This window comes from Hibiscus syriacus, unplaced genomic scaffold (assembly GCF_006381635.1).
Source record: "Hibiscus syriacus cultivar Baekdansim isolate YM2019G1 unplaced genomic scaffold, ASM638163v2 tig00112159_pilon, whole genome shotgun sequence".
Classification (NCBI taxonomy): Eukaryota; Viridiplantae; Streptophyta; class Magnoliopsida; order Malvales; family Malvaceae; genus Hibiscus; species Hibiscus syriacus.
The window spans coordinates 834,450-859,228 of record NW_024063263.1 but is presented as its reverse complement, the minus strand read 5'-3'; the positions used below and the strand labels follow the sequence as shown (position 1 = coordinate 859,228).

Below are 24,779 nucleotides of genomic sequence, written 5' to 3'. Positions count from 1 at the left end.
TTCGATGCATTTCGGGACACACCCCTCTAAAGTTAACTATTGGAATATGAGAAAACTTATAATATTGATACCCCTATTTGGGGTATTGGTAACTATCTGTTGAGGACTGAATTCGATGCTTCGAAAAATAATCAATATTGATACCCACCCTTGGTATTGATACCAAAACTAGCTACTGAAATCTGAAATTGGAAAATGGTATCGATACCCCACTCTTGGGTAGTGATACTCAACGAACAATATCAATACTAAAACATCCTTTTCGCGTATCCGTCACTAAACACGAGTCGAAGATGTCACATGAACTTTATAAAACATTTCTTACCATATATCAGTAAAATTTTGTTCCTTAAAAAACATTCATTTGAAAAATAGTAAACCACATATCAATTAATCGCATAAAAACCAAATTCAATTTTTCTAACAATCAATTCAAAATCATTTTCCACGATATTCTTGATCCCATAATTTTTTTTCTTCCCTTCGAGCTACTTGAATCACTAGATTTACCTTGATCTGAAGACATTATATAATAACATAAAATATTCAAACTATATGTTAGCATCGAACTAACATAATCTAAACTTAAATATAAAATTTGATAAAAATGAATTCGATACTTAAATCGATATAAAATTAAATCATACTTCCATCGTAACTTTCAAACTTCTCAAAATACTTATGTGAATAATATTTATTTTCACTATCAACCATTCAACTTTTGCTAATTACACAATCAAACCACTAATTATGAAATCTTTCAAAATTCACCTTAACTTTTCTATTAACTTCATAATGATCCTTCACCATTATGGTTATTTCACATTAATAACATAAAATTTCCATCACCTCAATAAAATATTCAAATCAATATTTAAACAATCAAAAGTTTGCAAATCCATCCTAAACTTTGTCAATTTAACTTCCAATCTGTGTAAACTTGTAATTTGATACAAACTTGATAATTAAACAAAAAAATCAGAAAGCTTCCAGAATTGTCCTAATTTACCCAAATGATACTTCTACATTTACTAACTTGCAAACAAGTCCCTATTTTTTTAGAACCTTTCGAATTCCTACCCAAACTTTTACCAAATTTGCAATTTGATTCCAAATAACTTTCCAACTTAAATTTCCAGCATTCAAATAATAAAAATTAACAATAAACACCCCAAATATCAACTTCTTGCAATAATGTCCCATAATTCTCAAAACTTGTATATTAGCCCTTTTTCTTATTCAAGCTTCCAAATTGATCCAAATCAAACTCACTTCCAACATTCTATCATACTACAATAATTTCCAGCAAAGGACCTTAATGTTTTGACATTTGTACAGAAATCCTCCAAAATTCCAAAAAATTATGAAATGGGTCCTTAAGTTTCAACCAAACTTCAATTAATCCAAACATTATTTCAAATACACAAAATCACTTCTACAATCATTCTAAACCCTTATTAAACAAAAATTCCAAATAATCTCCCCTTAGGCTGAATAATTAAACTTTTTACAAAATAATCCCTAAACTTAATTCAATCTCAATTTCATCACCCATTCATCATTTATAATCATTTCAACTTAATTCCATATTAATTATAAATCAAACACCATATTTCCTAAATAAAAACCTTATAGTTGAATCCCATATAAAATTTTATACTTGATTTTAAACAACTTCCATGCTTGATTTCAACTCCACAACACTTCTAATATCAAGAATCAATTTTTAATCATGAAAATCACACTTCCCCTTCATCAACATCTTACCAACTTAAGCATGAAACATGAAGATTTGTATACCAAATGAAAGAGAATTTTGTGTAGGTTATTTTATATTTAATAACCTAACTTAAAATTCTAGTAAAAATGGACCAGAAATTAAAAACAAAGCTTCTCACCTTATTAATGGAGTCTCTATAATTATAATTTCTTTACACATGTTTAACAACCATTAAAAATGAATTAAAAATTCATTTTTTTGTTAATATAATCATTTTACCTTTAATAAATCTTCATAACTACAACTTTGTCACTCTAATGACATCATCCCTTACCTCATCATATTCATAACAAAAAATATTACAAATTCTGGTTTTTCATGTTTGTCCTTGTAATTTTTGAAAATTGTAATTTAGTCACCAAATTCTAAATTTTTGGCTTAACATGGAAAATCGACCTTAATTCCATTGATCCATGTTAAATTTCACTTTTATAAATATAGAAATAATATTTCCAACCTTTATCTAGCATCCTTTATATTTTCGTGAAATTCTGATTCGATCCGATTATTCAATTTCAATACCGAATTTTACCGCTTTATAGCTTTTAACACAAATCACGTACCGAAAATCTGTTTCTCACTAAAATCTATATTTTAATCCAAACTGTTAATTTACAGGCTAAAATATATAACTTTTAATAATTATAATTTTGGTCCCTAAACTTTTCAAAGTTTATACTTTAGCTACTAAACTTTCAAAACTTACATTTTAGTCACTAGACAAAATTTAGGGTATTACAGTTTTATTAAGTCCCTCGACTATTAAAAATTATAAAATGATTCTCTAATTATAGAGTATTACTTTGTTGAGTCCCTCAACTATTAAAAGTTACAAAATTATCACCTGACTATTCATTATATTCCAAACTCGTCTTTTCTATTAAAAATTGATGGTTTTTTAGTTGAAAGTTAACTTACTGACTGTGATATGATAAAATCTTATTATAGAATCTCAAACGACTAATATTTCTCGGTCACCGTGTTAACTTTCAACTTAGATAACTGTCAATTTTTAACAGAAAATGATGAATTTGAAGCATAATGAATAGTCGATCGACCATTTTATAACTTTTAATAGTTGATGGACTTAATAAAACAATATTATATAGTCGGTACCATAATTATGTTTTAGTTTCTAACTATAATTATATTTTAGTTTTACCAAATTATTCAAATATTCTGTTCTTGTTCAACATTTTAACTCAAACAATGAGATTTATTTGATATTGAAGAATGATAAAAATGTAATATAATTTCGATTCACGTATATGATAAAAAATTGTTTTTGTGAGTTTAATTGTATAGTTTTTAATTTTGTTAAAATATATAATATTTCGCCATAAACATAAGCTTATTGAAAATAAATATTTAGGAAAAAAGAAATAGGGTTTCAAGCAGGGGAAGGAAAAATGAAGGAAACGAACTGAAAATGGACGGAATCAACAGTTTAATCTTTAAACTATTGCAATTTGAGCCAACTTTCAGGTGAAAAATAATGAGGTGAAGAAAAGCGGATTGAAAAATGAGAAGAAAGTGTCGGATTTGGTGGCCAAAGCAGCTATCTTCAGCCCAACTATCTTGCTGCAAATTCCTGTTTGGTTGGTTCGTGACTTGTTCTTCGGATTCTCTTGACATTGTTGTCGCTTTCGCTGCCAATCATAAGTATTCTTTGAATCTGCAATCTGGTCTCCAGGTAATGCTGTAATTTCTGATTCCATTTTGTGAAGGTTTTATGAATTATAGTTGCTTAGGGGATAAGGGAACCTAGGAATTGAAGAAATTAATTTAGCTGTTGTGTTTTTGAAGTTATTTCTTGCTGAGTTTGTAATGCTTCAGGCAAACCACTAATTCTGGTTTCAATTTGTAAAGATTTTATGAATTATAATCGCTAAGGGAAAAGGGAACTTAGCAATTGAAGAAATGAAATTAGTTGGTGTGTTTTTGAAGTTAGAGTTTGTAATGCTTCAGGCAATGTACTTATTTTTCCATTATTTTTAATTTTAAGAAGTTTATGCATGAGTTGTAATTGCTTAGGATATGGGGTACTTCGAAATTAAAGAAAAAAAATGATTCTTGTGTTATGGAACAATTATCTTGCTGAGCTTGTTTGGCGTTTGGACATGGTTTTAATTCGGGAGTTTATTTGAAAATGTCGGGTTTTCTTTTTCTTGTAAACAGGAGACCCTCCATTCTATCAATGACAATATGCATGTATCTCTTCAAGATAAATCAAAATTTTCTTTGTTGGGTCAGTATAGATCCTGTCTCGGACATGGTCAAAACGGATTAGTAGAGGATGATATGAGAAGCTCCTGTACTCATGGTGTAGATGGAGTTAGCAAATGCTGTGGACAACGTAGCTGCGGATGCCTTAAACTTGATGGGGTATTAGGCCAGTGTAGACAGACATCTATAGAAAGTAGTTACTGGATTGAGCTGGCATTTGATTCTCTTCATCTTCAAGCCAAGGGAATTCATTGGGTTCCTAAATTGCATCATCTTCATTGGAAGAGGGAAATAGTGTTTCAATGTGATGTCCATGTATGAAATTTAGATTGCTTCTACTTTTTGGTTTATCATTTGAGTTGTATTTGTCTTTGGTGATTAATCCATTGCTCTTTTTCCTGAACAAGTTTAGGTTATATTATATGAGATTCCAATATATGGTGCTCACCATTTCTCATTGCGATACTGGAATTCTTCTGAGCAAGGGAAAGCTTCTCTTAAGAAGCCACAGTGGGTTGATGAGCTTCAACAAAAGCAGCCTTTAAATGACATGGTAAGAATAGTTCATGAGAGCCTTATGGTGGAGTTAGGAAAGCTTTTATATGTGTATATATATATGTGTGTGTGGGGTAATTTAAAAATTTTTGAAAGCAGGATACAGTTGTTTTGGCAATCAACAGTGCTGCTGCAGCACAGATTATTTTTGAGAGGCATGATAGCTGCAAGCAATCCTCTGCAAATACTCCCATTATTTTGATGTAATCTCATTCTAACTTCATTTACCTCATGCTTTTGCCATGTATCTCTCTTCACTTTCTCACTTATCATTATGTGACTTTGCAGGTTTTGTACCTTCGTGTGGCATATATTGGCCATGTCATTGGCATCATTATCTACAATTTTTTATATTTTTCTTCAATTTTTCCATAGCTTTTTGAATTTTGAATCACAATCATGGATATACTCTGCATCAGCAAAGGCATTTAGCAATTCCTGGATAAATTTCCGAATTCGTTGTTGTCAGATCTTATATTGGCCTATCTTTCTGAAGGACAATGACCTCAGGTGAAAATTTTGTAGAATAAAGTGAATTCCTTTAGTGATATTTTTCTCAGTTCATATTGAGCCGAGGCATGTTTTTCTATACTAAGTTTTAGAACAATGTCTGTTATGCCTCCCCTCTTTATCCTGATATATAATATAATGTTCTTTATTAGGTCTCAAACAAGTGTGGAATGTGCAGAAAAGGTTGCATTACATAAGCATTCCTTGTGGTCAAGTTTGGTTGTGGATATCTTTTTGGGAGATTTGATTGGTTTGGCACTCTTATTTCACGCAGAATCTGTCTGTTCATGGGTTTCAAATTTTGCCAGTGATTTAACGAATGAGTTGTTGAGGTCAGGTTCTGTGTGGCTGATGGGTGTCCCAGCTGGTTTCAAGTTGAACATAGAATTGGCTGAAGTTCTTGGCATGATTTCTCTTAATACAATTCAAATTTGGTCTACTCTTTGGATTTTTGTGGGTTCTCTCTTCATTTATTTCATCAAAGGACTTGGTATATTAGCTATTCTTTTGGGAGTGACGATACCTGCTGCTTTGGTCATAGACATGATTGTGATTGTAACACTGCATGTCTCAACACTTCATTGGTTTATCTCGATCCTCTATTCACAGCAGTTACATGCGCTAGCAGCCTTGTGGCGTATTTTCAGGTACCACTTCTGCATTCCCTATTTTGGATTTGATTGGCTTCTCTAATCTGGTTATTTATTATTGTAAATTAAAATCAATTGAACGTGTTGTTATAGTAAAAATATAGTAGTAATATCTATGTCATACTGGGGTATTGCTACCATGCAGTAGAATGAGTTCGGTTTATTTGATTCATTCCATAGAAGTATTAAATCTTCTCTGAATGATTTTTGGGAGCTTCTGAAGCCCATTTTTCGTGCACAATGGTGCAGCAAAAACTTAAAAAGTAGATAGAGCATATTTGTAGATCATTCCAGGTCCAACAAAAATTTATCTCTGACATCTGGTACTGCTGAAATATGAATGGGATTCATGGATCCTATTTCAGAGATGGGAAAAAAGTGCTCGTGAGAGGATTTCTTTTTCATGTTCTAGGAGAACATACCATATCATATCACGAGCTCATGACATTCCATCTCAATCAAAGTGTTTCCCCATTTCATTTTGTTTAGAATTCTGTTTCGATGTAAATTACTGGCTTCTTGGAGAAGGGATCCAGTGCTTTTAAAGGCTAGTGTTTTTTATTTGATATATACCGATATAATATCAATGTCATTATTTTGTCATGCATCTGTTATTGCCCAATAGCTTTAGCTGATCTAATCTGAAAGGCATGCAAAGATATCATTTATGATTAGATTGATGGGTATTAGGGGGGGGTTTAACGAGGCCTCCCATTTTTATAAAAAAATTAGAAGTAAACTATCAATAAATTTATTTAGTTGTTTCAAGGTGTTCTAAGAGTTCCTGTTATTTGCAGGGGACGGAAGTGGAATCCTCTTCGTCAAAGATTAGATAGCTTTGACTATACCGTGAAGCAGCATGTTGTTGGATCTCTTCTATTTACACCTCTTTTGCTTCTATTGCCAACCACATCCGTTTTCTATATTTTCTTCAGCATTTTGAACACAGCCATCAGCCTTAGCTGTATGTTCATTGAAGTCATCATATCTGTTATCCATGCTACTCCTTTTATTAAAATTGCCCTTCGGTTGATAAAACCTCAAAGATTTCCATTGGGGATTTGGTTTGAAATCATAGCCTGTCACAATAGTAGCAGTCATTCCCCCTGGAGTGCTTATATCAATAGAAACAGTTTTCCGGTTGACGAGGCGCCACAAAAAGAGGATATAGATAGAACGGTATCCAGCGTTTTGATTTCAGTTCTCCACAGCAATTATTTGAGCATAGGTGAGTCCTGGATCAGTTCTTTGAACTCGTGATTTTCTTTGGATAATCTAGATCAGAATGGACAATTCTTAACAAATTCTTATCATACACCATTTTACTAAAAGGAATAGAGGATCTAACGAAGGAGAAGGGCTTATTTCTGCATCCAGGATTCTCAAGGCTTTTATGGAAGGTGTAAAAAAATTCACATGACGCAATAAGCTAAATCTTTTGATTTCTCTTTTCTGTATTTTCATCTGGCAACTGAATATGACACTTAATATTCTTGTTCTCATTGATGTTATGTTTTTATGTTTTAGTTCTTTGTTTGCTTGGATTTCATTGGAATGCCAGTAAGCTAACCATTGTGGAAAAACCTTGCAGGACAAATGGTCTTACCCCATTTCAGAAAAGCTTTTTCAGGAGTTTCTCGATCGTATATTGCAATGTCGGTGTTTGGACTTCTTAGTGGTAACAAGTAAGTTGATTTTCGTTGCTGTTCTTTTCTTTCGTGCTTTCACATTGTATTCTAGACTTAAATTTGTGTACCCTCTGCCCCCTCATCTTTCCAGAGTTGCATCTTCTATGGGAGCTACACTGCCTTCAACAATGCCATGGTTGTGTATCCCATACAAAGAATATTGGTGCCTCTGTCGAAATTCAATTCTTGCATGTACGGTGGATTGCAACTATAATAGATGTCATGATTCATGACCATCTTCATTTGGCCTAACTTGAGTATTCAGATATTTTAGCTTGCTTTTCGAATAGATAAGGAATTTTGGACGGACATGAGCTGCTGCTTCATTTTTGTTTGTTTCAAACTTAGGCATCGGAATGAACAAACGGCTTCTCAAAGGAGATGGGGGGAAAAATCAGGGTCTTACCTCAGTTGATTCATGTGAACACACTTAAGAAGTAACTTCCAATAAGTTTGGGGTTTGAATCCCCATCATCCTGATCACGTTCTCTTTCCCCAGACAGCACCCAATAAACAAGGAGATTGAGGGTAGCGTGGAAAGGAGATCAAGAGGGGAAAAGAAAATGAAGGAAAAAACTGGAAATTCACCTTGGTTGTGTCCATCTATTAGAAAATCATTTGTATGTTGTCAGAGATTATGTATAGTAATTATTCAATTCTATTTCTAGTTTGATTTTTTGAAGTCCTACATTTTTGCAACCCCCAACCATAACCATTGCTTCCTTTTTCTTGGTTGATGAAATTTACATATTTTGCCATCTCTAGGACTAGGTTGAAGTGGCTTTCAAGCTTGCATTTGATGAAAGATTTTACAAGACCTTGTCCTATGACCCAATAGTTTAGATTTTATTTTACTCCGGGCTGTTAACGGGGTGATTATCCCTTTACGCCGGTAGCTCTTTTGGTTTCACAGGGGTAACAGTAGCCGAGGCAAAGCGTCTGCTTTCTTCGCTCTGCGAATGGGGAACTCAGGAAATGACTCGTTCTCTCTTTGTGAGGTCCAAAAGTGGATAACACATCTTTCCCGGCTGATCATGTTCGGCCATATTTGGACTCGGGTAAAATTTTCCCATTGAATTTCATCAGATTAGGTTGAGCTCGATCAATTGTGTCATATTCAGTTCAGATTGTCTGACTCATTGGGTCACTCGAGTTTCAGTTCTTTAAAATCAGTTTAAGTGACGCTAAGGTTATTGCATATATTCTTTTTCTGAAAATTTGATACGATGCCTAGACTCTAATCCATAAATGGAAGGATATTGCGTTAAGCTTAATACGTCCTCTAACAAACAAATTTGTAAAACTGTATTAAGCCTAGTGTATAACAACTCGAAACCAAATACAAAAGTTTACTAAAAACAGTGAAAATGTTGCAACGGATCCATGTACAACATAATTTTATTCCCACGGTAGCCTGCAAGATGAAGGTCACTCGTAGTGCACAAACAGCTTAATCCCAGTTACATTTATTTCAAAAATAAAGATGATCAAAAACCGAAAACTGTGTTAAAATGAAGACAGGAGAAAGGCTTCATGAAAAACGGAAGAGGTTTTCCGGCATGCCTTTTTGACAGCTTTCACTTGGTATACAAAACTAGTTGCCAATTCGATATGTCATTGATCAACGTAGGAAGGAACGGGAAGAAAGGGAAACGGAGCGATGGATGCATATGCTACAGGTGGCCGTCCTAGTGGACTAGAGGTGACGTACCTAAATTTTCTCTTCATATCATCATTTCCACTTTCAGTTGCATCTTCGGGGAATGATGAAAGCTCAGCAATTCTGTCGGCATTTTCGGCGAGGCATTGCTGCTCATCAGAGAGGCGATGGAATAGGAGGCCAGACATAAATACGGGAAGATACAAAAGGCTGGCATAAAACATCCTTCTTGCTTTTTGAGTAGTCCGGTCACGATAAAATGAAAATGCTGCAGCACTTATTGCTAGGGTGATAAGTGATGATTCAAGACAAAACCAACCAGAAGCCACACCCCCTACACAAAGAATTTCACTGGTTTATATATTATGGAATATAAATGAGAATGTAAGATATAACAAGTCCATATGGATCATACCGTATGCTATAGTACTAATTAAGATAGTTTATATAGAAAAATTTCTGAATATCTAAGCAAAATAGATTTTTTATGCATATCCAATGTTTAAAACTTGTAAATATATATTACTAAATATGAAAAGTTAAATTTTAATAAATATAAACGAGGACTGCTAAAAATGGTGATACTATGATACGTCTAACATTTGGAATTAAGGTAACTTACAGTCATAGGCTATGAACCCCAAGGGGACAAGATATAGACAGTTCCTGAAAGCCACAGCAGCTGTTCTCCGACCTGAAGCATCCGTAAGTGAAAACATCTTGTACCTGAAAACATAACAAAACACAGAAAATGAAGTGGAGGGAGAGGGAGCTGGACCTTGTGAAATGCACCAAGAATTCACAATTCACATGCTAAGGCACTGACATATCTCACATTATCACAAAGAATCATCCCAAATGACTTCTGAAAATCTGAACTGAAATATTATGTTTCAGGGGAAAAAAAACTTTCCACTTTCCAAGTTATATCTCAACAGCATTTGTCTACAACAGTGGAGATACTTGAAGATAATTTCTCGAAGCCAAACCCAAATTTCAACACAAGACAAAAAAAAAGGAGGAAACAAAAATGTTCAATTTCTTGTGCATAAAGAAAAATGAGCAGTTACAATGTTCGAGAGAGAACAAATACTGAAAATGCTTACCCTCCTGCAGCATAGTCATCACGGCACAAGTATGCTAGGGCCATAAAATGGGGTATTTGCCAAAAGTAGAGAGCTGCAGGAAGAATTAATCCGTTGAGAGAAATCTGACCAGAAGCTGCAGCCCATCTAAGTCGGAACAGAAAATAAGAAGCCGTGTAAAATTGTTAAATTTAAATGAAAATTTAATGCAACTCAAAGCAAAGCCTACCTCAGGATCATCTTTATATATATATATATATATATATATAATAAAAAGTTTAACAAACCACCTCTATGTGGTACATATATGTATTTAATCTACACACAGATTCACATCTGTCAAACAGTGTGGGGATATTCTGTTCTTTTTTCCTTCATTTCAAGGGAGTCTTAGTCTTTCCTGCTTTGCAAGTTGAAAGAGGCAATTTTTTTCAGAGTCCAGAGACCATGAAAAGCGAACAAATCAGCAAATCATTGCCCCGTGTTCTCAATCACTCATGTCAACTAGGGGCAAATTTCAAATGAATAATGTTAAAATAAAAGCAGAAGCACTAGTTGAAAATAATATGGCCAGTTGACAGAAAAATCAGATTAGTGACTACATAAGTGGGGTTAGAAAAGTCAGAACAGTGACTAAGTAAGTGGGGTATCACCTCTATGTCAGGAAAGTTAATCCAAATAGACCCAGTTCTGACTATTAATATTTGTAGGAAGTCCTTATCTATTAGCAGCCTAGATCATCAAAGACTTCATAAAACGCTCTCTAAGGCAACAAGACTCAAGAAAAGCCACATTAGATGCTAGCTACGAGCCAGACAACCTCTTCCATCTCATCATTAAGACCTCCGATTAAAACAATAGTCATAAAAGGACTGCATCTTTGGGCCTTCTGTTATTTACAAATTTCTTCCCATTGCCTTCAGAAGCCAAAAGATAAAGCTCATCAGAGAGCACTTCACTCACCACAAGCTAGTAACTTGTATAGACAATTTTCATCACCAAAAAGTGTCCGTCTTTCTTAATCCTTATAGCTTCAAGAAAAAAAAACTACTACTATTCAGGAACCTAAGCTCAATGAAACTACCAAGTAGTCAAAACATGCCATCATCATCAACTTCTCATACAAGGCAGTTAATCACAGAGAAAAAATATATATATGCAAGCATATGGGTTGTGTTCCATCCTAAGTAACCCAAATATGCCATCGATATCAATTCACTAGGCAAGTATTTTATCATAAAGAACAAATAATATATATAGAATATTTCTTGGCTTCAATACAATAACTTTTAGTTCCAAACTGTTTGTATGACACACAAAATTTGACAGGCATGGAAAAAACTGACATAATTAAATACCATACCAAACATAAAATATGAGCAACTATAATTTCTTAGATGGTCATCACAATAATTAATAGTATTTAAAATAGTTACCCTAGAAGAGGAGGAATAGCACCAACAATAGCTCCAACCCATGTATTAACGGGGTGAATCTGCTTCAATGGAGTATAGACAAATGCATATAAAACAAGATTGGAAGCGGCGAGGCTAGCTGCTAGCATATTAGCCTGCAATAACCTTGTGGCAGAAGCAACATTAGTCCCCCAGCTGACAACGTCTTAAGCATTTAATGAAGCAATAAAATAACATTTTGATGTTAAAGAATTATAGAAAAGTGAGTGAATTGATCTGGCCACCTTGCATGCCAACAAAGCAGTGCCAGCAATTCCGACAGAAGCTGCCCAAGTGACTGCATGTGGTGTCCCAATGCGTCCTGAAGGAAGAGGTCTTAGCCTTGTTCTCTTCATTTTGGCATCATTATTTATCTCAAACACCTAGACACATAATAACACTGGTTAACTGATGTCGGTCAATCTAGTTAATGCATGAAAAGTAACTTAAAATACAACTACCGTGCACAATCACATCCTTGCAAATCAACTAAATAAAAAGTAACAAAACATAGTTTTCAAGAAAGAATGAAAAAGAAATTACAATTTGCAAATCATGAATTCAATTCTGAGAATTCTAAAGAATTAAACTGTTTCCTTCTCTATCCCCTTGTAAGGGTACTTATCTATCGTTCCTATCAAGAAAGCTATCTTCATGGATTCAAATCAGGCAAAATGAACTAAAGGCCCTATCTTCCTTCATTTTACTGCAACACTTGATTTCAAGCACACAGACAGAACATTCCTAAATACCCTAAAAATTGACAAATTGTAAGGTATACCCTTAGGTTAATCTTTCTAAATCAAGGACAAGAGATTATGATGACAGAGCCTTGATAGTTTAATCCATCAAAATTCCAATATGCAAAGTTCTCAAAGGCGCTAGAGAACTAGGATCCTTGTTGTACCCATGGTCTAGGATGCTAAATTTTTGCAAATTTATTTGTGCATCTGTGCCTCGCCTACATACTAGTCCTAGTCCTGGTCCTGGTCCTAATTCATAAGGACCTTTATCGAAGTACAAGATTTTGGCACCTGAAACGTGCCTCTTCTGGCATGCAGGAGTTACATGAAAGGCAAGCTCCTGAATAGTGATATTTTTCTTCATTTTTTCCTTATTTCTTAACAAAACATACTTCCAAATATCCAGGAAAGACATTAGCTTTACCATTTTGCAAAAACCCTTATCCTTCAAGAAATGAAAGAGGGAAACATTGTTCAATGTGATTTTGTTTTTTAAAATAGAGATATCAGTTAGCATCCTTGCAAGTATAGATAAAATGTGATAATTCAATCAGCTCAATCAAAACTCTAATCCAGATTTCTCAAATTCTACAATTGTTCTTAACAACGCGTTCAATGAAAGCAATCAAAGACTTAATGGCAACCTGATTTAAAGAATTCGCCGAAGCAGCAACCATCATGGTGCCAGCACAGGCGTAACAAAGCCCTGCCAAATCAACAGCGTTTCCACTACCTAAAACATATCCAGTCCCCGAAGTCGCCACCACCAGCATACTAGTATCCCCAAAATCAAGTCAAAATTAAAATAAAAATCAAATATTCAAAATTCGCATAAAAAAATCAATTGAGATTTGACCTGAGACGAGCCTTGGAGAGCTCCCAGTAACATCGGCCGTAGTGACGAGCTATCTGGATCGCATCATTAGCTTTGAAACCATCAGTTTTGTTAGCGAGAAACCCTAGCTTTATAACGGAGTCCGATGAAGGAGATGGTGAAGGCGCCGCCGATGAGGAGTAGAAGCGTTGATGAGAAGGAGAAATTGGGTGATCCACGACGGCGTTTGGAGCGAAAATTGAGAAAGCGGACGCGCCACGGAAGTAATTAAAATTGGCGGAGGAGGAAGAAGCAAGAAGCTTCGAAGAGAAGCTTAAAGTGACGGAGTTTCGCCACATGGTTTTCTAAAAGGCGAACTTTTTTGAAGAAAAATTGGGCAATTTAGAGGCTGAAATCTCGAAGATGCCGAGTTCTTACCGGGTACAGAAATGAGCCGCCGAGTTAACACACATAGGCTGGGAACCAATGATGAATCCCGCTGCTGATGACTTTACTCACTCCAACCATAATGCATTTGTATAAGGTCTAAACATGTCAAAAATCTCCCTATTATTTCATTTTTACAATTTAGTTCTTCTATTTTATTTTTTAGGGTAAACTACACGTTTATTGCCTCAACTATCACTTTTGTTCTATTTTTATCACTTAACTATTCTTTTGTTTCAATTTCATACCTAACGTTACGTGTTAGTTTCATTGTGGTCACCTACCGTTAGAAAACTAACAAAAATTTATTTATGTGATATTTTCTTTTAATTTTTCCAATGATGAAGTAGTATTGGTGACACATCAGCATCACTGTTAATTTTTTAACGGTGAGAGATCAAAATTAAAATAAAATGTAACGTTAAATATAATTTTGAAACAAAAAATAGATGGATGACTAAAATAGAATAAAATCAGTAATTTAATTACTAAACATGTAATTTATTCATATTTTTATAACATTAAATTTTTATACTCTTTTATTTTAAAACTTTTAATTATTCATTAATTTGGTCGTTGTAAAAAATAAAATAACTTTTGTAATTAGCTACATTTACAATTTTTTATATTTGATTTATTAGTCAATTAGTCTAAAGATACCACACAAATCTAATGGAAATAATTCTCTCAACCTAACTGAAACTACATTTACAATATTTATATAATCAGGGATGGATCTAGGCGGGTAGAGGCGTTCGCTTCCTTTAAATTTTTATATATTTTGAATTTTTTTAAATATATTTTTACCCTTTTAAAATTTTATAAAATCGTCATGCTAACATAAAATTTTGTGTTGATCCCTATCCGTATAGGTAGTTATGGTTGGAATGCAAATTTTGTAACAAGTGAGTAATAAATTTACTTTATTTTGTTGATTGAAACGATGCTAAAGAATAAAAAAATTATATTATCTTTAAATAATAAATTAATATTTTAATTATAAAATTTTAATTTAATATAAAAATTAAACATAATTAATAGAAGGTGTATAATAAAATATTTATAAAATGGAAAATAATTAATATTTTTATAGTAAAAATATCCGAAGTAGTTTTGGGAATAATCTAGGGAAAGAAAATTTTGAAATATAAAGGTATTTCAGAATTATTTTGGGATGTAAAACCTTGCATGTTGAACTCCTCACGTACACGCAATAAATTTTATAAAATATATTAAAACACTGAAATTTATAATAGGAAACGAAACAAAATTTATAAGTTTTCAAAATGATTTCAAAACTATATATTATATAAATAATGTCTTAGGTAGCGCTTTACCGGATATGTTAGCAAAACCGATAGCGTCTTTTCTTAGTCGTATATTAACGCCGCTGCACCTGAGACTTCCCTTTCTTTGTTCTTTCCTCCTCCTTGTAGGATATATCAAAGAGTTCAAAGATTGTGACATGTGTCATTTAATAGGGTTTTATAACGGTTGTTACGACCGACATGGGCGGAATTACAACAAAAATTTTGGGGTGTCAAATTTAGAAATTATATAAAGATTTTTTTTAAGGTGGGAAAATTGAATTTTAAAATTTTTATTGTTAAATATTTTTTAAAATATGGGGTCAATTTCTTTTTTAAAATATGTCAAAATATTTCTAAAAAGGGGTGTCGTTTTTTCTTTTATATAATATTATATATAATTTATATGGGTATAAATAAAAATTTTAAAACTTTTGGGGTGTCAATGGGGTGCCAATTGACACCCGTTAATATATACTGACTCCTCTAGTGACGATCGAGACACCTAAAGTGGTAATATTTATAACGTTAGAAACCTGGATAAGTCAAAAAAATATTTTATGTACCTATTCTAAAAAAGCTGTATAGTTTAAGCACGTATGTTAGTATTAAGCCAAATGAGAATGATGTTTATTTATATATAAATTAAGAAAATTAACAACAAAAAGAAAAGAAAAGAAAAACAACATCAACATGTCACCGCCAAAGACAATACTTTTTTAAAAAATAAAGTACTTTAGAAAAAAAAATAGAGTTAACAGCTAAATATTTTATTTAAGAATTATAAAAATATGACATTTAAATATTATAATTTTATTTAAGAATATAAAATATGACATTTTATGCTTAAATTGTTGAGTTAAAAGTTACATCTATAGTATTTATTTGACTATCATAATCATGAATATAAATTTCATATATATTCCTAAACAAATAGGGACTGAACAAAAATATATATAAATGATTAGAAACATCAAAATACACAAAAGATAAGTAATCCACAATTATGTAAACTATTTTATGAAATAATATTGTAAATTAAAATAAAGAAACTGGGGAGGTAAATGAGACGAGACATACCTGAACTAATTAAGATTGACTCGATCAAAGCTTGATAAAAACTCGACTCGAGTTCTTAATGAGTCAAAACAAACTACTTGATACTCGACTTTAAAAGCTTGCAAGCTACTAAAAAATATAATATATTAAGATTTTATTTTTTTAAAAAATTAAATTATTAATAGTATTAACATTTATGTTTTGTTTTTTCTTTAAATTACAGTATAAAGTTTTCATGTATTTAAGGTTCAGGTTCGAGTTTCAGCTTCAATAGAATTAAGTTTAAGATTTTTTTCTTTTCGAGTTTTTTTTAGTTTTTACGAGCTTCAATTCATGATTTCGAGTTCGAGTCAAGCTTAAAAGTTTTAGACTCATAAATTTTTCGAACTGAAATGAACTTTATTTTAAAAAATTTAAATCGAGTCGAGCTCAACAAATATTCGAGCTACTGTTGACTAGTTTACAGCCCTAAAAGAAACTCTTGGTGACGTAAAAAAAGTATTAATTTGAGCTTTCAATTCACAGAAATGGCGGACAATATTTCTTATGTTTTTTTTTGGTCAGAGTGTGGTCCTATTCCACTATTAAAGATTTAAAATAACGATTATCAAAAATAAAATAACCATTTATTATTTTTTTAATTTAAACAATTATTCTTGATTCTGAGCTCAATATCAACAAAGTAGATTTTAACTATTTTTACAAAAATTTAATCAATTGAAATAACTAAACTCAAAATTATTAAAACTTTAATATTCAATTAAGACTTTAAATTTTATATAGAAAAATTAATAAATTTATCTTAAACCCATATATAATTAAACTAAATACATGTTTAACGTTGTAATTTCAATATAAATAAACAGTTAAAACACACAAGCGCGCGCGCGCACACACACATATATATATATATATATATATATGGGACAGAATATGCATACACTATGTAAAATTAATAGGTCTTATACCAATTTATATCCATTATATTTCAATAAATAAATGACTTAGATTTAATTGAAATTTATAACTCACAAATAAATATATTTTAACTCGCAATAAAAAAATCTCTTTTTACCACAATCTTAAATTCTATACACTATGTAAAATTAATAGGTCTTATACCAATTTATATCCATTATATTTCAATAAATAAATGACTTAGATTTAATTGAAATTTATAACTCACAAATAAATATATTTTAACTCGCAATAAAAAAATCTCTTTTTACCACAATCTTAAATTCTAAACCCTAATCTCTAAATTCTTAAACTTTAAACCCTAAACAAAAAACTATTATTTTACTGTGAGTCAAAGAAATATTTATTTATGAGTTATAAACTTTAATTAAATCTAAGCCATTTATTTATTTAAATCTAATGGCTATAAATTAGTGTAAAACTTATTAGTTTTACATATTGTAAGTAGATCCTAATCCTATATATAGTCTGAAATACTTGTAAGATAATATGTCCATAATATTTCTTAGTAATTGACAACATACATCTATAAATAAAGCTACTCGAACCCAGAATCTCAAGAGAGAACAATACTCTTTTTAACCAGTAAGGTCAATGAATTCATAATTATAAATATACTTATAAATATATATATATAAATAAACAATAATAGGGATATGATTATTAGACCTTAATGGATACGTGCAAAATTTTGAAATTATAGGGTAAGTGAAATTCTCATCAAACCTCAAAGTTTGTACTTTTCACCAACAATTTACAAAAGCTTTGGAATTCTTAGTAACATACATTGAGGTCCAATGGCTTTTTGAAGAGTTTGTTTTCACATCCATTTTCTGTACCAACATTGATTCTTTCAGAAATTCAATTCAAATGCTTATTCTGCAAAAACATTTACAGATCATACTTTGATTAATGGTGGGAAAATGAAACCAAAGAGAGAGGGGGGGGGGAGTGAACAATAACTTCGGAGGGAGAAAATTACTGAGGTGAACAGATGAAGAAGGTACAGTTAATTAGTTATCAGACAACGAAATTCTCAGACAATAGAGCGGCGGTCGTAACACCGATCAAGCAAACTACGGCAATTAAATCTGCCATCCCGAACGATGAGTCTGATAAGAAGTATAGTTTATGACCATTACTGTCACCCCTGAATCCCCTAACTATCATGGCCTGTAGAAATACAATACACTTTGTCAGATATTTTACTTTAACGGAGGCTGAATTACTCGTTCTCATTGAGACTGAATGTCCAATACGGGTATGTGTCGGATATGTTTCTCTATATGTTGGAGGATCATATCCCTAGCTATGCCTGAATGTGACAGAAATAAGTACTTTAAGAAAAATAACAAGCCACGAGTGACGGAGTGGAGAAACCTCACCAAGCAAGTTAGGGTAAACCTATAGATCTAGGTTTACTGAAATAGAACCATTCAAAGGCATGGAAATCGATTGTCAAACTCGATTTGTATATTCCAGTTGGATATTATAGTTTAGGATGGTTAAACATGATCCAAGATTTTGTCATCGGCAACAGTAGTGTTAAAATGGAACAATCATGCATTATTCATCAAAGGCACAAGCAACCTATTGATCCATACTTGGGAAACTTCACTAAAAAGGATGACCACATATGGAAAATGCTAAATTTTCTTCCCGGAAAATAGTGATTTTAAATAAATGTTGGAGTTCGGTAAAGAAATAGCATGTAAAAGAGCTCAGTCTGAATATGAACCTGTGAGATTTGCTCTGCATGCTTAAAAATATTCTTGAAGATCCGCTGAATGTAGGAAGCAAAAACTGAAATTGAAGCCCAAGGAAAAGATTAGATGCGGATAACGGTCTCAATGAATTTGTCCATCACAAAATTGAGAAATGAACAATCTGTAATTTTGTCATGAAAGCTAGCCATTATGCAAAAAAAAATCTTTTACTTTATTATGGCCCATAAACTTAAATTTTCGTCCCACACACACAATCAAGGGAGAGGGAGAGAAAGAGAGAGAGAGAGATCCTTGTCAAGTGAATATTCTTACCATCAACCGTCTCCTTCATCGTCAACTGCTGCCAATTTATCCTACGAGATACAATCCCCAACGCAACATTACGAACCTGTTCACACATGAATTTTGACATGATTAATCCCACATTAACAAACACAAGCATAAAACAAGAAAAATTTCCTAGTAAAGAGAATGCAGTAGTACTGTCACTATCTTTCTTACCTCATCAAACACTAAATTGATAAACCTCAAGGAAAGCATGAGTGTAAGAACAATTTCAGCCACTGGTACACCTATATATCTCAAAGGGAGCATAAACCACCGCAAAGCAAATGCAAGTTGTTCTGGGGTCGTGGTTGCTAAGCAGAGGCTTGCACTTTGAAAGATCTTTCAAAAAATAGAGACCTATCTCAGAATTATAAAGAGTTTGTTTGTTTCTCAAACACAATACTGCTGAGCTACTATGCAAGACATATACATATTTGTGTAGTTACATAGTTGCCTATGTATATCTCGTAGAAGGTTTTACAAAGTAATATTATATCCTTTTTCTGTTGTAAGCAACTTACAATGAAGGTTAAACTTGCTGCTGTGCTAGCGACAGATAAGCCCTTCCGTGTTAACTGTAGTGGTCCTAGCTTCATGATTAAATATGAATACCCACTTAACGATTTAGGAAGATCAGGCAACCCCGTTAGCGAAGATGATGGGGTTCTTGACTGAACAAGTTGTGGTACACCATCAGTACCAAGCCCTGACAGAATGAATAAAATTCCACAAAGGAGTGACACCCTTCCCAATTGATCCTACAAGAATTGCTGAGATCAGTATGCTAGTATTACAATATAATATTATTTAAATCAGTAAATTGTACAACATGCAACAATCACAGACAGAATGTTTCCTTAGTACAATGCAAGTTAAACTTCAAACGCGACGTGAAAAGTCGGAACACAGCTTAAGGCACACAAACCAACCAAGCAACAGAGGAAGCAACCAAAAGCCATTATGGTGTAAAGTGTCTTCAAAGTTTAAAAACAGCATAATTTTGCACTCATATATACTATATAGACAGGAGGTGAACAGAACCTTTGACAAGTCATTATAAACTATACCAACTTGCACAAAGTACCTACCTCCAGTAACAAAAAAAAAAAAAAAACCAAACACATTTGGCACAAGTTAACAGAAGTTTAATCTCCAGCAACAAACTCTGTTCATCAGAAAAATACAATTTCTCATTTTACCCTCTATGTTTTAAAATCCAAACTTGATCAAGATCATTAAGCAAAAAGTTCAAAGAAATATACATGAAAGTTTCATTCAGAAACTGAATAATTTATCCAAATATACTGAGCTCTAGCAGTTAACATTAAAACCTTACCACCCACACAGGTTTTGGGAGAAACAATACTGACAAAAGAGCGATGAATGCTACCAATCCAAAACGAACAACTATTTGGGCACGTGCTGGTAAAACAACTAACGCCAACAGCCATACCTGCATAATCAAGATCAGTATCTAAGTTAGTCTCTGTATTTTTCCAATGGCATAAACAATTAAGGCATAAGGCATTGAGAGAGAAAGGAAACCTGAAGACAACTCACAATACTATAACATTCAGCTAAATAATTAGGCAACTTCCAAGCTTAGAATGTGTCATAACTTCAGCTGGACATTTTCACCAAATTGCAATGAAGAAAATTCATTAAAAAAAATCCACACAAAAAAATTATTCATAGCACTCAATAATGATATTAATCTAATCAACCCAAAAACAACTTAACCCATAAAAACAAGCCCCCCACAGAAGAAATCAAAAGTACCAAGTAGCCAACTATCCAAGAACCAAACTTGACAAATTTCATCACATTTTACAATCTTAAAAGATTGAAAATTTAAAGTCTTTACCAATTTGATTCTAGGGTCCACTGAATGCAAGAAAGTGGTTGGTGAAGAAATGAACTGGCAAATTGGACTTGAAGTAGCAGTTGAAATCAATCTTAAAATTTTATCAGCTGCTAAACCTCCAGTGGGCAACCAGCTCATCCATTTCCCCATTTCACCATTGTTACTTCCGATTGAAGCTTTAACTTGAAAATTCTCTGAAACAGGGTTAAAATTGGGGGATTTACGCCAATATGATAGTAACGGTTTACGAATTGGATGGTTCGAAGGGAAATTCAGAACCCGGGTAGATGTTGGGTAGGCTAGGGTTTTGAAATTAGGGTTCAATAAGAAAAGGAAAGGGGGTTTAACAGTTGGAAATGGACAGTGAGTGCAGTTCATTGGAGGAATTGATGGGGAAGAAGAGAGTTGGAAGGGCTTATTTGTTGTTCTTTGTTAAGATTGTGAAGGATTGGCGGGTTATTGGGTAATGTAAACGGGTTTTAGATCCTTATCAACAATGCCCAATCCCACCATTGTTATAGCTCAAGCTTCCATCTATAACGACACTGGATATGCTGTCACTTTACATGCCCGGCAGTGGTTCGTCGGATCAAATCGGGTCATAGTTGGGTTTGATTTAAGGTTTATTAAAAAATAAGTGTCTAAATTACTCCGTTTTTCTCAAACTGGTGCATAAACTTTTTTCCGATCCATTCAGGTATTTAATGTTACAAACGTTATCACTTTAAGTATAATTTTTTTTGATCCATCCAAGTGCCTAACGTTTACAACTTTAAGTGTTTTGACCGTTAAATTCTATTGTTAAAGGACACATGTCACCTTTTTAAAACTTTTAAAAAATTAAATTGAAAAAAAAAACCTTAAAATTATAATTTTTAAAAGAAAAAAACCAAAAAAATTTAAAATTACAAAAAACTCTAAACCTTTAAAACTCTAATTTTAATCACATTTTCATTGTCGACCGTCATCACCGCCTTCAATCAGCCGATCACTCAACAACGTGTGATCAGCCAACCACCCATGACCAAAATCCCCTTGTTTCCGCAATCGGTTGAGCACCTAACAACGATGTAGGTGCAACATTTCACTGACGTTGATTTCCACCTCCATCACTGATTTTCGCTACAATTAAAGGTTGAGTAGGGGTTTTCAGCCGTTGTGTGTTCTTCGACCATACATTGTTAGAATTTCGACTAATTGACGATGATGGTAACGGTTGAGAGTGGCAAAGGGATTGAAATTAGGGTTTTTAAGTTTTTTTGTAATTTAAGAAAATTTTAGAGTTTTTTAAATTATATTTTTTGTTCTTTGTTTTAAATAAAAATTCTTAAAATTATCAAAACATGACATGTATCACTTAACGGAGAAATTTAATAGTTGTTACGGCCTGAGCACCTAAAATGATAACGTTTGTAACATTAGACACCTAGATGGAGCAAAAAAAATTGAAGTACCTATTTGAGAAAAGTTGTATAGTTTGAGCACTTATTTTCTAACTAAGCTTAAACATCTTACTAATATTAATTAGAGTGGTTTAAACATCTTATACGTCCCCAAATTATGTCTTCATTCTGAATTAGCCCTTAAACTTTTAAACATTCTAATTTCATCTCCAAATTATGACCCTCATTCTAAATTAGCCCCGAACTTTTAAATCTTCCAATTCCATCCTCAAATCCTTCCAATTATGTAATTAATTTAAACCATGAATTTTTTTTCAAACATATAATAATATAGTTTGACCTAAAGTTTTATTAGCAAGAGGTGTGATTTGCATATACCGATAGCTTGAGATAAAATTAAAATGTTAAAAAGCTTAGGACCAATTTAGAATGATGATCATAGATTAAAGATGAAATTAAAATATTTAAAAATTTAATAACTAATTTAAGATGAGACTCATAGTTTAACGATGAGAATAAAACATTAAAAAATAAAACCTAATTTAAAATGAAAAATATAATTTAAATACGTATAATATAATTAACTCTTAAAATTAATCTAATTCCAACCCATGTTTATATAAAAGTTCTATTCATATTTGGTCCAATATAGTATTTTTGGTATAAACATTAATATCTAACTTATTGATCGACTAATCTGTATTGAATACTGCAGAGACGATAACGACTCTCCCAACTTAATTTGTTCTATTAAAGAATATTTACAATGTTATCCAATAATAAATAAGTTTCTATTTAAAATAAAACTCATACACATTCATACAAAAGGCAATTGACATAAGCTTTGACGACCAGAAAGTGGATTTAAAGTTTAAACTGTTCCGGCAGCAAGCGTGGTCGGAGCAAAATCTCCGGCGCCGGCATGGATAGCACCAGTGCAAAACAACTGCGTTGCGCTCGCAATTATGGTCATCACCTCCAATGTCCGCTGCATTATCATCAATTGCAACCATTTCAAATCTTGTTTTATATTTATTAATTTCACCATTAAATTTAAATAATATATATTTCGATTTAATTGAAACAGAACTTACTTTTATCACCATTTTAATAATTAAAAGACTTACCAAATTGGCATCTGTCCACCCAATGTAGATCTCTTTACATGCCAACCTGCAAAATTCATTGGGTTAAGAATATTTTTTTTGAATTAATCACTGTTATCCGATCTATTAACCGACTAATCCAGATCGGGTATTACAGAGGCCAGGGCGATTCTCCTAACCCAGTTTGCTCCATTCGCAAATTTCAGAATTCGAACCCCTGACCTTGCTTAAGAGACCATTGGGTTAAGAATATTTGATATGCTATGCATCCACATAGTATTTTTTAGGAAAGTAATAGCCCACGATAAGTGATATCAGAATGAATTTTGATTATTTGATTTTAATTCGAATTTTTTAGTGAATAAAGTAGATAAGGTGAATAATCGTGAAGAGTGCATAACGAAATAGAATAAGAGAATATCACGTCCTAAAGGAGCGTAGATATCATATTCTCTTAAATATATTTTTTGAAAAGAGATTATTAGTCTTGTAAGAATAGATAGACCATAAGTAAACATTAATCGAAAAATATTAAGCATACCAAAATTTTATCTCAGATAAAACTTAGATTAATTAATATCAGTATCGATAAACACGACCGATGATCGAAAATCTTAAAGAAGTAAAACTTACCCCATGGCAAGCATAGTGAGGGCCCAAGTGAGAAGGGAAGAAGAAGCAGCGGCACATAAATTAGGGCCATTCCATTGAAGAACGTTGGTGACACCGGAGACGGAGGTGGCAACGCCAACAACACCGGCAATGAGGGAGAATATCACAAACAGACCCGTCGCCATGTTTCCCATTGGAAAGTATATGGGGAATATCCGAGCCGGGATTGATAACACAGATGCTGCATATAAAACGCAAACACAATACATGTACATATACATGTATAGGTGCATGGATTTGAAACAAAATCAAGAGTTGAAAGAAATACCTGTTTCATGAGTAGTTTCAATTGCATGATTTACAGCCCAACCAGCTATTATTGTTAGAGTGATGTATAACCCAAGATTGAGAACCAACAGCATTAATGCAGTTGATTTTGATCCTCCAGAACCCATACTTTTAACTATATCAACCTTTAATCAATCGAGACAGGGAACACTATATATATAGTGCCTTGTATTCATGTACCTTTATTTAGGTTACCTAAAGGATGGAAAAGGAATCCTTAACGAAAAATCATGAGTTTAATTAAGGGTAAACTACAAGTTTAGTCCCACAACTATAAACTTTTGTTCCATTTTGATCACACAACTATTTTTTTTCCCCAAAATCATATCTAACGTTACGTTTTGGTTTCATTTTGATCAATCACCGTTGAAAAATTAACAAAACTGATGATGTGGCATTTTTTAATTTATTTTCAATGATGATGTAACATTGTCTT

The 24,779-nt window shown here is 32.7% G+C and overlaps 4 protein-coding genes across 5 annotated transcripts; 1 reads left to right on the top strand and 3 right to left on the bottom strand.

Annotated features, from left to right (window-relative positions):
• The first annotated feature begins 3,158 nt into the window (after window positions 1–3,158).
• On the top strand, window positions 3,159–8,148 carry LOC120175250. 2 transcript variants are annotated; one of them, XM_039181920.1, is made up of 9 exons: window positions 3,159–3,473; window positions 3,959–4,321; window positions 4,419–4,559; window positions 4,661–4,764; window positions 4,850–5,071; window positions 5,224–5,718; window positions 6,519–6,949; window positions 7,313–7,406; window positions 7,501–8,148. In XM_039181920.1, exons 1-9 carry the CDS (start codon window positions 3,303–3,305, stop codon window positions 7,640–7,642), a joined length of 2,163 nt encoding a protein of 720 aa, XP_039037851.1. In that variant the 5' UTR covers window positions 3,159–3,302; the 3' UTR covers window positions 7,643–8,148. The 2 variants fall into 2 exon arrangements, with proteins under 2 accessions (XP_039037851.1, XP_039037850.1); XM_039181919.1 differs by having other exon boundaries at window positions 4,658–4,764.
• Window positions 8,149–8,742: 594 nt separating this feature from the next.
• On the bottom strand, window positions 8,743–13,624 carry LOC120175252 (protoheme IX farnesyltransferase, mitochondrial-like). The gene is made up of 8 exons (XM_039181921.1): window positions 13,208–13,624; window positions 12,996–13,125; window positions 11,854–11,991; window positions 11,591–11,724; window positions 10,176–10,301; window positions 9,692–9,795; window positions 8,994–9,403; window positions 8,743–8,914 (listed from the first exon to the last, which is right to left on the bottom strand). The coding sequence occupies exons 1-7, from the start codon at window positions 13,522–13,524 to the stop codon at window positions 9,024–9,026; spliced, it is 1,329 nt and encodes a 442-aa protein (XP_039037852.1). The 5' UTR covers window positions 13,525–13,624; the 3' UTR covers window positions 8,743–8,914; window positions 8,994–9,023.
• A 4,314-nt stretch (window positions 13,625–17,938) lies between these two features.
• LOC120175077 (protein ABCI12, chloroplastic-like) lies at window positions 17,939–21,387 on the bottom strand. Its single transcript, XM_039181780.1, has 7 exons — window positions 20,875–21,387; window positions 20,347–20,463; window positions 19,532–19,768; window positions 19,185–19,349; window positions 18,996–19,071; window positions 18,695–18,759; window positions 17,939–18,129 (listed from the first exon to the last, which is right to left on the bottom strand). Exons 1-7 carry the CDS (start codon window positions 21,250–21,252, stop codon window positions 17,977–17,979), a joined length of 1,191 nt encoding a protein of 396 aa, XP_039037711.1. The 5' UTR covers window positions 21,253–21,387; the 3' UTR covers window positions 17,939–17,976.
• Window positions 21,388–23,148: 1,761 nt separating this feature from the next.
• Window positions 23,149–24,450, bottom strand: LOC120175175 (membrane protein PM19L-like). The gene is made up of 4 exons (XM_039181863.1): window positions 24,324–24,450; window positions 24,017–24,236; window positions 23,405–23,450; window positions 23,149–23,265 (listed from the first exon to the last, which is right to left on the bottom strand). Exons 1-4 carry the CDS (start codon window positions 24,448–24,450, stop codon window positions 23,149–23,151), a joined length of 510 nt encoding a protein of 169 aa, XP_039037794.1.
• Between the last annotated feature and the right edge of the window lie 329 nt (window positions 24,451–24,779).

Coding starts and splice junctions, on each gene's coding strand:
- LOC120175250 (XM_039181919.1), top strand. CDS start 3,303: ATGAGAAGAAAGTGTCGGATTTGGTGGCCAAAGCAGCTATCTTCAGCC. Junction 4,322..4,418: donor TGTTTCAATGTGATGTCCAT/GTATGAAATTTA, acceptor GAACAAGTTTAG/GTTATATTATATGAGATTCC. Junction 4,765..4,849: donor AATACTCCCATTATTTTGAT/GTAATCTCATTC, acceptor GTGACTTTGCAG/GTTTTGTACCTTCGTGTGGC.
- LOC120175252 (XM_039181921.1), bottom strand. CDS start 13,524: ATGTGGCGAAACTCCGTCACTTTAAGCTTCTCTTCGAAGCTTCTTGCT. Junction 11,992..12,995: donor CGGCGAATTCTTTAAATCAG/GTTGCCATTAAG, acceptor TTATGTGTCTAG/GTGTTTGAGATAAATAATGA. Junction 10,302..11,590: donor GCTATTCCTCCTCTTCTAGG/GTAACTATTTTA, acceptor GTTCCGACTTAG/ATGGGCTGCAGCTTCTGGTC.
- LOC120175077 (XM_039181780.1), bottom strand. CDS start 21,252: ATGAACTGCACTCACTGTCCATTTCCAACTGTTAAACCCCCTTTCCTT. Junction 18,760..18,995: donor GATGAAGGAGACGGTTGATG/GTAAGAATATTC, acceptor CTTCAATTTCAG/TTTTTGCTTCCTACATTCAG. Junction 18,130..18,694: donor ATGCAGAGCAAATCTCACAG/GTTCATATTCAG, acceptor GTATTTCTACAG/GCCATGATAGTTAGGGGATT.
- LOC120175175 (XM_039181863.1), bottom strand. CDS start 24,450: ATGGGTTCTGGAGGATCAAAATCAACTGCATTAATGCTGTTGGTTCTC. Junction 24,237..24,323: donor TGAAACTACTCATGAAACAG/GTATTTCTTTCA, acceptor TTTTATATGCAG/CATCTGTGTTATCAATCCCG. Junction 23,266..23,404: donor GGTGGACAGATGCCAATTTG/GTAAGTCTTTTA, acceptor ATGATAATGCAG/CGGACATTGGAGGTGATGAC.